The sequence below is a fragment of the Carassius gibelio genome, chromosome A16 (assembly GCF_023724105.1).
Source record: "Carassius gibelio isolate Cgi1373 ecotype wild population from Czech Republic chromosome A16, carGib1.2-hapl.c, whole genome shotgun sequence".
Lineage (NCBI taxonomy): Eukaryota > Metazoa > Chordata > Actinopteri > Cypriniformes > Cyprinidae > Carassius > Carassius gibelio.
Window position 1 is genome coordinate 14,128,398 of NC_068386.1, and position 14,503 is coordinate 14,142,900.

The 14,503-nt window shown below is 34.6% G+C and overlaps 2 protein-coding genes across 2 annotated transcripts; one reads left to right on the forward strand and one right to left on the reverse strand.

Annotated features, from left to right (window-relative positions):
- Positions 1–90: 90 nt before the first annotated feature.
- LOC128031056 (ras-related protein Rab-13) lies at positions 91–5,818 on the reverse strand. The gene is made up of 8 exons (XM_052619273.1): positions 5,219–5,818; positions 4,400–4,460; positions 3,572–3,632; positions 3,323–3,400; positions 2,732–2,821; positions 1,469–1,534; positions 1,159–1,209; positions 91–894 (listed from the first exon to the last, which is right to left on the reverse strand). The coding sequence occupies exons 1-8, from the start codon at positions 5,340–5,342 to the stop codon at positions 826–828; spliced, it is 600 nt and encodes a 199-aa protein (XP_052475233.1). The 5' UTR covers positions 5,343–5,818; the 3' UTR covers positions 91–825.
- Positions 5,819–6,381: 563 nt separating this feature from the next.
- LOC128030207 (40S ribosomal protein S27) lies at positions 6,382–11,626 on the forward strand. Its single transcript, XM_052617679.1, has 5 exons — positions 6,382–6,388; positions 8,541–8,641; positions 9,209–9,317; positions 10,432–10,542; positions 11,338–11,626. Exons 1-5 carry the CDS (start codon positions 6,382–6,384, stop codon positions 11,364–11,366), a joined length of 357 nt encoding a protein of 118 aa, XP_052473639.1. The 3' UTR covers positions 11,367–11,626.
- Positions 11,627–14,503: the final 2,877 nt, after the last annotated feature.

Genomic DNA, 14,503 nt, shown 5'->3' on the forward strand with positions numbered 1-14,503 from the left:
AAAGACATAGTTACGTACTAAAAAAAGGTGACAAATACATATTTATTACACTGTTAATATCACAAATAGGGAAAAAAAACTTAAACTGTATGAGACTTTGAACATTATTTTCTTTATTACAAGCAGATTATTGAACAAATTCTGAGATATATGCTGTGGAAAAGAATATAGAAAAGTGGAATACTGCAGGAATACAGAAACTTGATGCAAATATTATGCAAAACCAAATACGTGAATTATGCCATAATCCCTTTTGGAGAAGCACACTGTGAATATTCAGTGGAACATTATTATTTTCCCAAACATAAACCGTCAATCCTTTTCTCATATCTCTTATCCATCCATTAGAGGTCAATGTCTTTAAAATTGAAGTTATTCATCTTTTATATCCATCTACATTCAAACCATTTGTCTAAAAGTGGACTAAATAGTTAACTTGAAGTTGGCAAAAACTAGAAATTCAATAGGTACTTGTTCTCCATTTTTACCGAGCAAAACTGGTTGTGCAAGTAAAACCAACATTGTCTCCACTGTGGCCTAAACACTGTTTTGTTGTGTAGTGCGAAAATCTAAATATGAAGTAAAAAAAAAAAAAAGTCATTTTCCTCTATCTACATGAAAGCTGTTACCTGTTTCATATTTGATATCATGTATTTCATATCTTACTAGTGCCATCATTCTTTAAAACCACTACCTATTAACATTCCAAGTTCACTTTGCAAAGAACTCTCAGGCATAAACACTGCAATGTTACTGTGTGTGTGTTTTGTTTTGTGTGTGTGTGTGTGTGCGCGCAGTGAGACCGCCCTCTGGTCAAAAGCATATCTAAAGAAGAAGACATTTGGAGGACTTTTTCTCTGTGCTGGTAAGTTTAATCTCACGACCAGATGGACCCTGTAAAAACAGCAAACATAAGAAATGTAATGGAATGCTTGCAGCCTGGCAGGTTTGTTACTCTTCTTGTTAAATTAATCTTTAGATCTGTCTGATTATAAAATAAAAAAATAAATAAACAAAAAAACATCATGTGATATCAGTCAGGATAAAAAAAACACAAATAAGAAGAAATGAATCACTTTAGAATTTAAAAATGTAAGAGCTATTGTGATTTTATTTTGATATGACCACACGTTTATGTATCACACACTGAAAACTCACCGGCTTCTTATTTGACTTCAGCAAAATATCTCGTGCAAGAGCAGCAAAAGACTATGGAGAGAAAGTTAAATCCGGTCAAAACGTAGACTAAATACATAAAGTTAAGCACACTGAAATGCACAGATTTACTATTTATGTTTTTATTATTAGCTGTCACAGACATTTCTGCACTCATTATGAAAACAATCATTATTGAGAATACAAAACAAATACAGATAACTGAGTAACAGATAAATATCAACTGTGACTATAACTTATGATACTGAATTAGACTGAAACTAGAAAACTAAAACGATATATCATTCCATACCTCCTCAACGTTGATGCTGGATTTTGCACTAGTCTCAAAGAATCGAATAGCATGCTCCTTTGCGAGCTATAATGAATGAAAAAAGACAATCACTTTTTTGAAAATTAAAAGTTTGTTTTCTGCTGTTTGTTTTCTTTTAGGTACCAAAATTTCAGTATTCAGTACCGATACCAGTGAAAGTCCACGGTTCTCTGTACCAATTACGGTACCAAAGCAAAACATTAAAATATGTTAATTTAAAAAACACACACTTTTCAGCACAAAAAAAAAATAAAAATAGTGCAATTCTTTATACTTATTTATAATTCTGTTTAAAGTTTTTTTTTTTTTACAAGTAATATAATCATGAAAAACAGTAAACAAGTTTCACGCAAATTTAATTTGTCTATTAATTAATGAAATTTAAACTCAAATTTTATTTTTTTGGTAAATAAAGGGGATTTGCTATTAAAATTAAAACATGGAAGAAATATTGTGTGATTTATTTATTTAAAAAAAATAAAGTTTTATAAATTTTTTCAACAGTAGTAGCAGTACCACATAAATTCTACTAAATAATAGTAATATTTCTAGCACAACGCCCTTTATGTAAAAATGAACTTATTTTGACGGGCTACCGTGAATACCTTTAAACTGACACTGGTTTTCCTCAAATGAAACAGTAAAATGCTTGTGAAGTGACTCAAAACATTTCTGGTGTTGTTGTTTATGTATTTATGTCCTCATTCATACGGCAGATGCTGAAATTACTGCAAGCGTCTCGTGCTTCATTCTATGTAGTAAACAAACCATTCATTCATTCACACAGAGACGCGCAGAACATCCAGGATTCATATTTCAACCAACTTCTGCGGCTTAACATTTACAGATAAAGGTCCATATGGAGATTTGATTCGATTAATTTATGCTAACTTTGACAACTTCCTTGACTGTCCAAATTAAAATGTAAGTTTCATTATCAAATCTGGATTTCGAGATTCCGTCCACTTTTTTCTGCTTCGCGGAAATCATAGTGCTGTATGCATCAAGAACAGAGTTGTCCAGGTCCTCGGTACCACCGTAAGTTAAAGAAACCTGGTACCGTGACAATTTCATTTTTTTAGTACCGACTTGGTACCGAAGTACCGGGTCTTTTGACAACACTAGATGAAGTATTAAAATCAACAAACTTCACATGTGGGTTGTAGTGATGTTTACAGTACATGTTATAAATAAACTGACTGAAAAGCCATTTATAACTCCAATAAAACACCTAGCACTTACCTTCTCGCCAATCTCCTTTGACACTTTCCTTTTGGACTCGATATCACACTTGTTGCCCAGTAACATCCGACATACACCTGCTGATGCATTCTGGGAAACACAGAACATAAGAATGCACTTCCTCATTTTTTCATAACCGAGACTGATAACAAAAGGCCCCATTTGTGTTTACACTGCATCTCTTTTCTGAAAACCTGTGCAGAACCTACTTCCTATGGCAGCTTATCAAGAACTGAAACTCACATTTAATAAAGCTGGTTTCATTTGATGCTTTCCTAGAGGCTGCAAGAAGGTATCTGATTATAATCATTCTATATGCAATATTAAGACTGAATTGCTATGCTGTAGATTCAAATAATAATAACAAAATAAATACTCCAAACCTTTGAAGTCAACAAAGGTACAATGTTAGATTTTATATTCCCAAACAAAATGGGTCAAGCTGTCCAAACTAACCAGCAATGCGACATAGAAATATGCTAAAGGTTATATGTCCACCTTTACTATTAATTTATTCATCTACTACTTTCAATTTTTTTAAATAAACTCCTATAATGACTAACATATTTTATACTCCTTTTTCTCTCTTACTTCTTTGATGCTCTTCATCCAGTTCTGAATATTCTCAAATGATTTTTCATCAGTGATGTCATACACAAGAATGATGCCCTGAAAGATATGATCAAAATAATACACCATTAACAAAATGTGTATGATTTACCATACTCTAATTACTGTTGAAATAAAATGGGTTTCACAATATCCACCTAAGTAAGTTTATAGATATTTAAGCTATAGGAATAAAAAGATTATTATGCATTAACATATTTCTTGTCTCACCATGGCCCCTCTGTAGTATGCAGTAGTGATGGTCTTAAATCTCTCCTGTCCTGCTGTGTCCCTAGCAGATTAAACCAGTTACACACAAGACATTTTAGCGCTCAGTAAGCTTGTCAGTTTAATAAATAAAAATAAAAAAATTGCCATGTTTAATATAATTATTTTATAGGAGTGGACTTTGAACTTCAGGCTGACATCATCTCCATACATAAATGACTGTATTGAATTGTCAAAAGGTCTGTGGGAGGCCTGAGCTAAAGTCAGCCGGACTCCACCTTTGACACATTTACAACGAGCTCACAGTTTTAACAGTTAACTTTCAAACAGAAAAAGACACTGAAGACGTTTTTGTGTACACTGCCACTGTATTTAGAATTTTTATATTAATAAAGCATAACTTTAAATTCTGATTTAACAAACAAACAGGACTTCATCGGTATGTGTGCTATATATATATTTGATCTCAAATAAAATAAATATATATAAAAAAATATATATATATATATATATATATATAAATATAATGTTCATGGGAAATTTATAGTCAACTAATAATAAAAATAAAATAATTAAAACACATTTTAACTTAAAATATAAAATATAATATAATATATAATATTTATATGATATAATATTTAGTTGCCAAACTAGCTGCCAGAACATTTCTGCAACATTTCTAATTTTAACGCAGTTTAGCTTGAAGTACTTAACTAAAACGGAAATTAAAATTAATAAAAAATTACAAAATGAAAATGAAAACAGAAAATAAAAATACTTTCAATATATACATATTTATATATATATATATATATATATATATATATTTACCAGACTTGAAGTTTGACTTTCTTCCCTTCAACCTCAATGGTCTTCACTTTAAAGTCAATACCTAGGAAAAAGAAAAAAGGGAAACGGATAAACCAGGAGGGGCAGGAAGGAAGGGTGAACATGTTTTAACCCCGAGAGGCATAATAAAAGTGGACTAATGTCTGAATGTCTGTTACATTCAGAAATACAAGAGCAGGCATAATGAGATACACCCTGGTTTGTTTTTCAGTGAATTAGATCGGAAGAAGGGAGGGAAGGGGTCATTTGAAGATCTGGGTGAATGCACTAAATGCCATGGAGGATGGCCTCCATCTGATGGGGGGGGGGGGGGGCGTTGATGTAACTGGATGAAGAGAGATTGAAAAGTAAGATACAGAGAGGGGCAAGCAGTGGCTGGTGGAAGTAAAGTAGCGCAAGAATGCCGGTGTTGTGGCCTATTCTGACCCCCACCAGATTATTAACCCCGAGTTTTGGTAGGGTTAGGTGTGGGGGAGGGGTTAGGATTAGAGGCGGGGTTAGGATTACGCAATCAGGTAGCGATTTCAACGAGGGGGTAGTAATCTAACAGGGGGTCGAAAATGGGCACAGGAAATGCAATCAGGGAGGAAGATACATAAAGCACGGGATGATCCCCACGACTGATCTGAGTTATAGATGAGTTAAACTGGGGCAGGCTGGAGTGAGATGACATTTGGACTAGTACTAACATGAACAAACACTTGAAGTAGCACTTGTTTTACAAGATAGAAACTTGGCAGCAGAGCAAAACATCTTACGATATCAAACAGTATTTGAAACAGGTTCATTCTGGTCACTTACCGATGGTTGATATGTAGGTAGAATTAAAATTGTCCTCTGCAAAACGGATGATCAAACAGGTCTTGCCAACACCACTATCGCCAATAAGCAATAATTTAAAGAGCAAGTCGTATTTCTTCGCCATTGTTCGTTTCACTCAGATCTTATAACAAGTTTTAGATTAGTTCCCCCCCAGATTTGATCTCACAGTCACGCGCGCAGCCTTTCAAAATCCTTCCGTCTGAATCATGTCCTCCTTTGAAACTTCATGGATTTTCTTTCCTTGGCAAAGTGTCCCCGGTAAACTCAAGTTTCGCCTTGTTGCTTCGTCCGTTCGGAAAAGAGGAAAAAAAATTCCATGAAAACAAAAAGTTTGTTCAACGCCCTTTAAACGCGTCTGCTGCAACCTTTTCAGCGCCGATGCCACGCATTCGCCATCTCGGGTTAACGTTACACTGCACTAGTTTTCTCTCCTCTACGAGAGGCTTTCAGTATTCATCCATACATAGACAACAGCAGACGTTTTTCTCCCTAAACTTTCCCTTGCCCGAGTTCCCAAAAGCTGACGTCGTGGGAGGGAGAGGTTTAATAAAACAGTGTTGAGGAGAACCGATAACGGCGTCAGTCAACAGGGGGCGCCACTGACACACAAAAATCCCGAAATGAAGCAAGGATTTTCAAGTCTTTTTTTTTTTTTTCGTATATTATATATATATAATTTTTTCATGTTGATTTTTCCTGTCAAAATGAAAATTTGTAAGCACCATTGTTTCAGTGGGCTTATAATTTATAAAATTTTATAGTCCTAGCATTTAACAATATTTTGAATTAGCTTTTATTTTTATATTTCCGTTTTCATAAGTGTCACCGGTGGGCCCAGAGCCATAATTATATATATATTTTTGCTTTTCAAATTTGGAACTCATCTTATTTACACAAGGCTTTAATTTTATAGCAATTTTAGGGTAAAACCTGTTATGATTTTTTTTTATATATTAAAAAAAAAAATTACATTGCATTTTCTTTACAGTAAGTTTAAATTTCTATAACTTTATGATACTTACTACAATAATCTACTGTTTGTCTTCTTTTAAAAGTAGACAACTTTAGGTCTATATTCCACAGTGTTCATTAATTATAACAATTTAAGTTCGAATAGTGCACTTTTACATCTATGTTCAAAAATGGAGAGTGACGGGTAAAGGGTTAAGGTTTTAGTGATTTTGTTATGTGCCTTTGTCATTTGTATTAGCATTTTTAATATTTCTATTTAGCTAATTTATTGTTTTATTACATATTTAGTTTTATTATAAATTTTACATTATTTCAATTAGTTGCCAGGGCATCATTTCTGTTATTCGATTGTTTTAGTTAAGACACGATTGTTATTATAAATATGTGAAATAATGAAATAACAACAGTATTGAAAAGGAAAATCGAAAGGATCTCAAATACATTTTATATAGGGGTGGAGCAGATTGGTGTGAGAAATAGAGACTTTTTTGAACACCGCTCTAACATAATATATATATATATATATATATATATATATATATATATATATATATATATATATATATATATATATATATATAAAATTAGGGGTGCTCCGATCACGATCGGCCGATCGTTAATGCGCATCTCGTCAGTAAAGCCGGTTCTCTAATCATATATATATATATATATATATATATATATATATATATATATATATATATATGTATGTATGTATGTATGTATGTATGTATGTATGTTAGAGCGGTGTTCAAAAAAGTCTCTACATTTCTCACACCAATCTGGCTTCAGAAGTGGACATTCAAGTTGAAGCTCTAAGACTGGCAAGAGCAGAATCCAAATCTTCAGTACTTAACCTGCTTGATCTGTCCGCTGCTTTTGACACGGTTAACCAGCAGATCCTCCTATCAACCCTACTGGCAAATGGCATCTCAGGAACCACACTTCAATGGTTGGAGTCTTACCTGATAGGTCCTTCAAAGTATCTTGGAGAGGTGAGGTGTCCAAGTCTCAACATCTAACTACTGGGGTGCCTCAGGGCTCAGTTCTTGGACCACTTCTCTTCTCTGTCTACATGGCATCATTAGGTTCTGTCATTCAGAAACATGGCTTTTCATACCACTGCTATGCTGATGACACTCAACTCTACCTCTCATTCCATCCTGATGATCCGACGGTAGCTATTCACATCTCAGCTTGTCTAACAGACATTTCTTCCTGGATGATGGACCATCACCTTCAACTCAACCTTGCCAAAACAGAACTGCTTGTGATTCCAGCAAACCCATCGTTTCATCACAATTTCACCATCAAGTTAGGCACATCAACCATAACTCCTTCAAAAACAGTTAGAAGCCTTGGAGTTATGACTGATGATCAGCTGACTTTCTCAGACCACATTGCTAAAACTGTTTGATCCTGCAAATTTGCTTTATTCAACATCAAGAAGATCAAGCCCTTTCTTTCGGAACATGCTGCTCAACTCCTTGTTCAAGCTCTTGTTCTGTCCAGGCTGGACTATTGCAATGCCCTCTTGGCAGGTCTTCCAGCCAATTCTATCAAACCTTTACAATTAATTCAGAACGTGGCACCAAGATTAATTTTTAATGAGCCAAAAAGAATACACGTCACACCTCTGTTTATCAATTTGCATATTCGCCTTGAGTCCTTAGCCATCTTCAAGAATCGGCTTAAAACACATCTCTTCCATCTTTATTTGACCCTCTAACTTTAACACTCAATATTCTAATTCTATTCTTAAAAAAATCTAACTACCTTTCTAATCTTTTTGTATTCTATTTTCTTTTCATTTATTATGCAATTTTATGTGTGTGTGTGTGTGTGTGTAAAGACCTCTAACTAGCTTGCTCTATTCTTTTTTTATTCGGTTTTCTTTTTATTTATTATATTATTTAAAATCCCATGCTACGTGTACTGTGTTAACCTAACTGAGACTTGTTATAGCACTTATATATCATTGCTCTTTTTGTTGTTTTTGATTGCTTCCACTGTCTTCATTTGTAAGTCACTCAAGTGGTTAAGCGTCTGCTAAATAAGTAAATGTATATATATATATATATATATATATATATATATATATATATATATATATATATATATACACACAATTTAATTGTTGTAATAATATATCAATACACCAAATTATGACATTTCAATGCATGCATGCCATTTGTTGGGCTGCCTTTTATTACGTCTCTTTAAGAGTGACGTCTAATAGTTTATATAGCAGCAGTTTTTATAACTCACAGCCTGTATAAGCTTAATACTCTGTTAATGAATTAAGAAGAATGTTTTCATTAAGCGTGAGTGAAGTATTTCCTGCCCGTGCTCACAAGCCCCGTTCATGTGCGCGTGTATTTCCGCTCGCCCCCCCTTTTCGGCTGCAGCTCCACTGTCGCCAACATGCCCGTAAGTGCATGCTATTACAATCAAGTCCATTTACGACCTGATCGCGCCTGGTGTGTGGATTAAATAGCATCGACTGAAGAGGGTGGATCGTGTTTTTATGAATTTACCGGCCGCGATCTATTAATGTAACATATTTACAGGTTTAAACATTGTAGAAAAGAGCGAAACGCGTGCTATGTGGATATGAACAAGATGGCCGCGTGCACGAGCGTAAATAAACGTGTATAAATACAAATAAAACACATTATCTTATTACGTTGTTGAGAGTTATTAATTAAATAATACTTTAACGATTATTAATATTTTTGAAGGTGGAAAATTGGTAGTATATCCGTCTTTTAGTTGGTTAAACGGAAAGTGAAGAGGCACTTTGTAGTGACAGTAATCTTTTGATAATCAGCTGTAGATCATCAAGCCTATGCATCTTTCACTTTGTTTTACGTCTCCCCTTATTGAGTTGTTTGTGTTCTGTTGTCGTTGTGGATGTGTTGAGATGCCATAGCATCATCGATAAACCTTAGCTCGGAGTACGCAAATGTGATTGACACATCTCTCATCACCTTTTAGCTCGCGAAGGACTTGTTGCATCCGACGCCAGAGGAGGAGAAGAGAAGTCACAAGAAGAAGCGTCTCGTACAAAGTCCCAACTCTTATTTTATGGATGTCAAATGCCCAGGTAACATCTGCAGAATAGGTGCTTGGAGTAAACAACAGAGCCTCCCAGGACACTGGTTACAGAGCTCTCACTTTGTCTCAGTTATTATTAAAGCATAGGAAAACTTTTTTTTAGCGGCCTTTGTTCTGCAAGAATTATCTTTTCTTCCAACAATGATTTTGAAAATGTAAGCATTATAGGCCATGAAGTGAACCAACCATCTACGAGGTGAAACCACAACAATACAAACTTTTATTTGAAGGAACAAAACAGTATTTGAAATACAAAAAAGGTACAAGACTGCGTGCTTAACAGCTTTAATAAAGAAATGAACTACAATCCCATAAAACATTGAATGACTAGAAACAAAATGGATAAAAATAAACTTTCCACCGTTAAACATGATTATTGGTAGGATAAGTTGAAATAATGTGGGTTGAGGGCTTTAATGAAAGAATAAACCATCAATCAACAACCTCAGAGCTCACAGTTTCCTTACAGAGAAAATTAATGGGATTTTTACTTTCGTAACCCTACTCTTGCACTCTCTCTCTCTCTCTCTCTCTCTCTCTCTCTATATATATATTTATATATAATCAGTGATTTTAACGTGCAGTGCAATGTAAATGCATTATGATGATGGTACTACCAGAAATGTTATAATCCCATTTTAAAATGCAAAAAAAAATCCCTGCTCCATCTCAGTATCCACCAAAAAACACCCCTGGTTATATCATTGCGATCACTGTACACTGTCTGATGAATTTTAAAATGTAACTTTAATAGAATGCGACAGAGTTCTAGAGGTAAAAACAGCATTATTTTTTTCCCAGAGGGAAATAGATTTTGAACAATAACTTATCCTTTCAGCATCCACCATATGAAAAATTAAAAACTTTTTAAGTTTTATTTTTTTAAATTTTTTAATCCTTATGGCGGAAAGAGAATGAAAAATATTTTCGGAACCAAGGCTGTTGAAAAAGTGAGCAGGTATTGTTGCTTTCTGGGCCCTATGCAGTGTGTCCACATAAAAGGGACATTGGCTTAATGCTGTTAGATATTTAAACACTGTCCTTCATTTGTGATCACAAGCTTATGTAAGTGTTTGTAACTTTTCATCAATCTCTCTTTGCAGGCTGTTATAAGATCACTACAGTGTTTAGTCACGCACAGACAGTGGTCTTATGTGTAGGATGCTCTACAGTACTGTGCCAGCCCACCGGAGGAAAGGCGCGCCTCACAGAAGGTATTGCTTGTCTACACAGACACCAGTGCACACGAGTGTAGAGGGATTGCCCAAAGCATGAATATACCTAGTTTCTTGATAAATCTGATCCCATAAGCAGAATCCCTCAGTGGGATTTTCTTCTTTCCAGCAGTAGTCAGAACATGTCAGACTAATGCATTGAAATACAGTCTTCAGAAGATGACTAATAAATTCATGTTTTTGTGTGGGAGAAATATGGCTGGAAGTGCACTCACAGATCAAAGATACATTTACAGGCACTTGTCAATGTGCCATGGTAACACGCCCCCACAGACCACCCCAGTGTCTCCCACTTGATCACTGTTCTCTTCTTCAGCTAAAGCTTGACGATCGCTGAAGCTCTGAAACACTCTGCCCTGATTGAAGAAAGTTCAGCAGAAAGTGGGAGAAGTACAAGCAGATTGTTTCTGTCCCACTCAACACCATCTATTTTTTTAGTTCCCCAGCCACAAATTGACATTTATATTGTCTATTATTCAATAAATTTGAATTGCTTCATTACCGTTATAATACACTTATTCGTTTTTTTGAGAATTCTGTGGCAACTAACAATTATTTTGATGATTGATTGATTGTTTCTTTACTTAATTGATTTCTCAGATTTAAAAAAAAAAATGAAAAAAAAAAAAAATATCAACAAAAGTTTGTTTGTCTTGAACAACATGTCCTTGCTCTGCTATCTGTGGTGGTTGTTTTTCCACTACTGTGGTGACAAAATATAGAATTGATTTGAAGCTGAATTCTAAAAGCCTTGGTCTTTCTCTCTGTTAACAGGATGCTCATTCAGGAGGAAGCAGCACTAGTCTCTCATTGACCATTATGCAAGGACGAGGGAGACTACGGGAGGAGAGACAGGGTTGGTCTCTTCACAGGGATTTCAGTGACTCCGAGGCTGTGTTTCTGATCTATAACGGGGCAGTGGAGATCAAGGCTAAACCGAGAAGAGGGCTAGAAAACTTGGAATGTCAAAGTGCTGTCTGAACACAGAGCATGTGAGGTGTATTACCACCAAACCTGTCTCTCTTTCCCTCTCTTACTAAAATAAAGGTTCATTTTTCATTTATGTCTGTGTTGTGGTAGCTGATTTACCAGACTATCTGCATTGTCACTGCCACATAAACAGAGCTTTAGTGTCATGCTCGTCTGTTGTAACTTAATATTATCACCAGGTAATACAAATATTCTGCCTTAAATATTGTATGCATTGCTTAGATGAGCAACACTCGGACTGTTCACAGGTGACTAGTATTATACATAGACTATCATTCAAAAGTCTTGGGTCAGTACAATGATTTGATATATTTCAGAAAGTCTCTTAATCTCTAACGGCTCAATTCTGTATTTTTCAGAAGACATCATGTCAGTGTCGCATGATTTTTTTTGTTTTGTTTTGTTTTTTGAAATTCTAATACACAGTTTTTATGCTCAAGAAGCATTTGTTTTAATGGTTGTGCCTATTATTTTTGTGGAATCCTATACATTTAGTTTTTTTCAGGATTCAAGATGAAAAGTTAATAAGAACAGAATTCCATTTAATAATTTTATGAATGTTGAATGTTTAAAGAATTAGGAATGTTAGACGTGTCTTTTGATGCACTTTTAATGCATCATTGCAGAATAAAAGCATTATAAAAAAATACTTTAATTTTAGAGTAAGAAAGATAGGAAGTGTTAGTAAAACTGGTAAAAAAAAAACTGAAGTAATTTGCACGTGTTAACTGTTGAATTGAAAAGAGACAAATAAATGAAAGAATCATTTACTTGAAAGATTCTCACTGTGGCTCACAAAGAATAACATCAGGGGAGAAAAGATGCACAGTTTTCTCTGCTGGACTTCTGGTGTTGCCAGCAATGGTGCGAGCCACATATAGAAATGTTTTCTGAAAGATGTTTTTCTGAAAAGATATTCATTGGAAAAAAAGCATATGGGTCTGATAGTACGTTTGAACCATAATATGCTAATTTACTCCACTCAGTGACTTTTCTTCTGTATGTGATGTTCATCTGTGAAAATGATTATCCAAAAGAAAACAATGCAGGGCAGGGACTTAATTTAATCCATCGGGTCTTGATTGGATGGAAGTAGATCTAAATGAGCTTGGAGATGATTGTAAGAAAGGGACAGCATTTAAATGGATTACGATTAAATGAAGTATATCATACATCACCAGAGAAAAGTCTGGTTTCACCATAAGACTGATATATGACATTTGATTGAAAAAAATAAAAAAATACTGAGTAATGAATCATTCACAAAAAGATCATTTGTTAAAAAGACAAGGTGAAACTTCAGTTAACTAACATAAAAAGTACTAAAAGAGCACGTTTAAGGTAAAGCAGTTGATTCAAATATAATTGGGTTTCACCTGCATTTGTAGAGGGTGTGAGGACTGCATGGTTTTGTTCACTGTGGAAATCAAACATTTAAGAGAATAAAAAACTCTGCAGGGCCAAATCTTCAAATCCTGATTCTGAATCACATGATGACTTTGAAATGAATCACTGGGCATCACGCGTATTCAGTGTAGCACAGAATCTGAAGGTAAAACTCTTATTAAGTGTGACTCTACCAATGAAAAGAGCAGCAGCAGCAGCCAGTACAGCAAACAAAATACTGAAATGAACAAGTGTCCAGAATTTGTTCCAAGATGACCTGAACATACAAATGAACATTTTCAGTTTCAGAAACAGATATGTTGCGCTACTGTTCAGAAGTTTGGGGTTAACACAATATTTTTTTTTTTCACACTAGGTCTGTATTTATTTGATCAAATTATGAATTTGTCCCACAAATTATCAATCCTTTCCCTTATTTTACTAAATTGTGGCCACACTGTACTAATTTGTTGTAAATGTCCCCAATTTGTATTTTTTTCAGGCCTTCATTTTTTTATTTAATTCTCAATTTGCGGCCATGACTTAACAAGTGTATGAGTAGTAGATCATGGCCATGAGCTTAAACAAGGAAATAAATTCAAAATGAAAGAACGCATTTGTGCTCACAATAAATATATTTTTGTCTGCATGTTATGTGCAGGGATCTGAGAACAGTATTTATTTGAAATAGAATCGTTGTCATTTTTTTCACAATTTAATGCTGAAAAATACCAATTTCTTTACAAATATATCATACTGACCCCAAACTGTTGAACATTAGTGTGCATGTAGAACATTGTGAAAAGAGTGTCTCTTGCTCTCTAACCTGAATTCAGGCTGTCACCAACACAAAGTGCTTTAGTGGAGAGAGGTCTGTGGACAGAGTAATGATAGCTGTAGATGGTACGTGATCCAGGAAATGTGAGGCTGGATAGACTGAAATCAGGAGGAGGGTGGGGTCTTCATCTGACCGGACCGCATCAGATAACACAATGTCTGGGGTGTCTGACTGAACCTAAGATAAGAGTGAAGAAATAAATAAAGAAACTGAAACGTGGTTTCATTTCAAATGCATCTCTTTCATGATCTCTCTCATTCTCAAAAATGGCTACATTTATTTGATCAAAATGCATGAAATCTGTCATACTGATCACAATCTAAAATGTTTTCTACTTCCATATTTAAAAAAAAGTCATTTGTTTTCAGTAAACATTACTCCAGTCTTCAGTGTCAAATGATCATTCAATAGTCATTCTGATGTGCTGATCTTTTTCGTAAAAAGCATTTCTTATCAGTGTTAAAAACAGTTGTGGTACAATAAAATAATGTGTTATCAAGTTTAAAATTATGTTTATAATCAATTCTCCTAAGATTAGGTAAAAGCTGATACTTCAGTTATGTTTTTCAGTTATTAAAATACCCTTAGGCTCTCTCAGACTCCAAACTTAAGATATTTCAGTTATGTTGTTCAGTTATTAAAATACCCTTAGGCTCTCTCAGACTCCAAACTTAACATGGATCTCAATATTGAATCTTATATAAAACTTGTTTTACCAGTGTAGAA

What these genes read in the sequence shown, in the direction of transcription:
- LOC128030207 (XM_052617679.1), top strand. An exon ending in CCACTGTCGCCAACATGCCC is followed by an intron (nt 8,642 to 9,208) that starts GTAAGTGCATGC and finishes ATCACCTTTTAG; the next exon opens with CTCGCGAAGGACTTGTTGCA. An exon ending in TATGGATGTCAAATGCCCAG is followed by an intron (nt 9,318 to 10,431) that starts GTAACATCTGCA and finishes CTCTCTTTGCAG; the next exon opens with GCTGTTATAAGATCACTACA.
- LOC128031056 (XM_052619273.1), bottom strand. Translation starts at nt 5,342, where the DNA reads ATGGCGAAGAAATACGACTTGCTCTTTAAATTATTGCTTATTGGCGAT. An exon ending in TACCTACATATCAACCATCG is followed by an intron (nt 4,461 to 5,218) that starts GTAAGTGACCAG and finishes TCTTTTTCCTAG; the next exon opens with GTATTGACTTTAAAGTGAAG. An exon ending in GGATGAAGAGCATCAAAGAA is followed by an intron (nt 2,822 to 3,322) that starts GTAAGAGAGAAA and finishes TGTGTTTCCCAG; the next exon opens with AATGCATCAGCAGGTGTATG.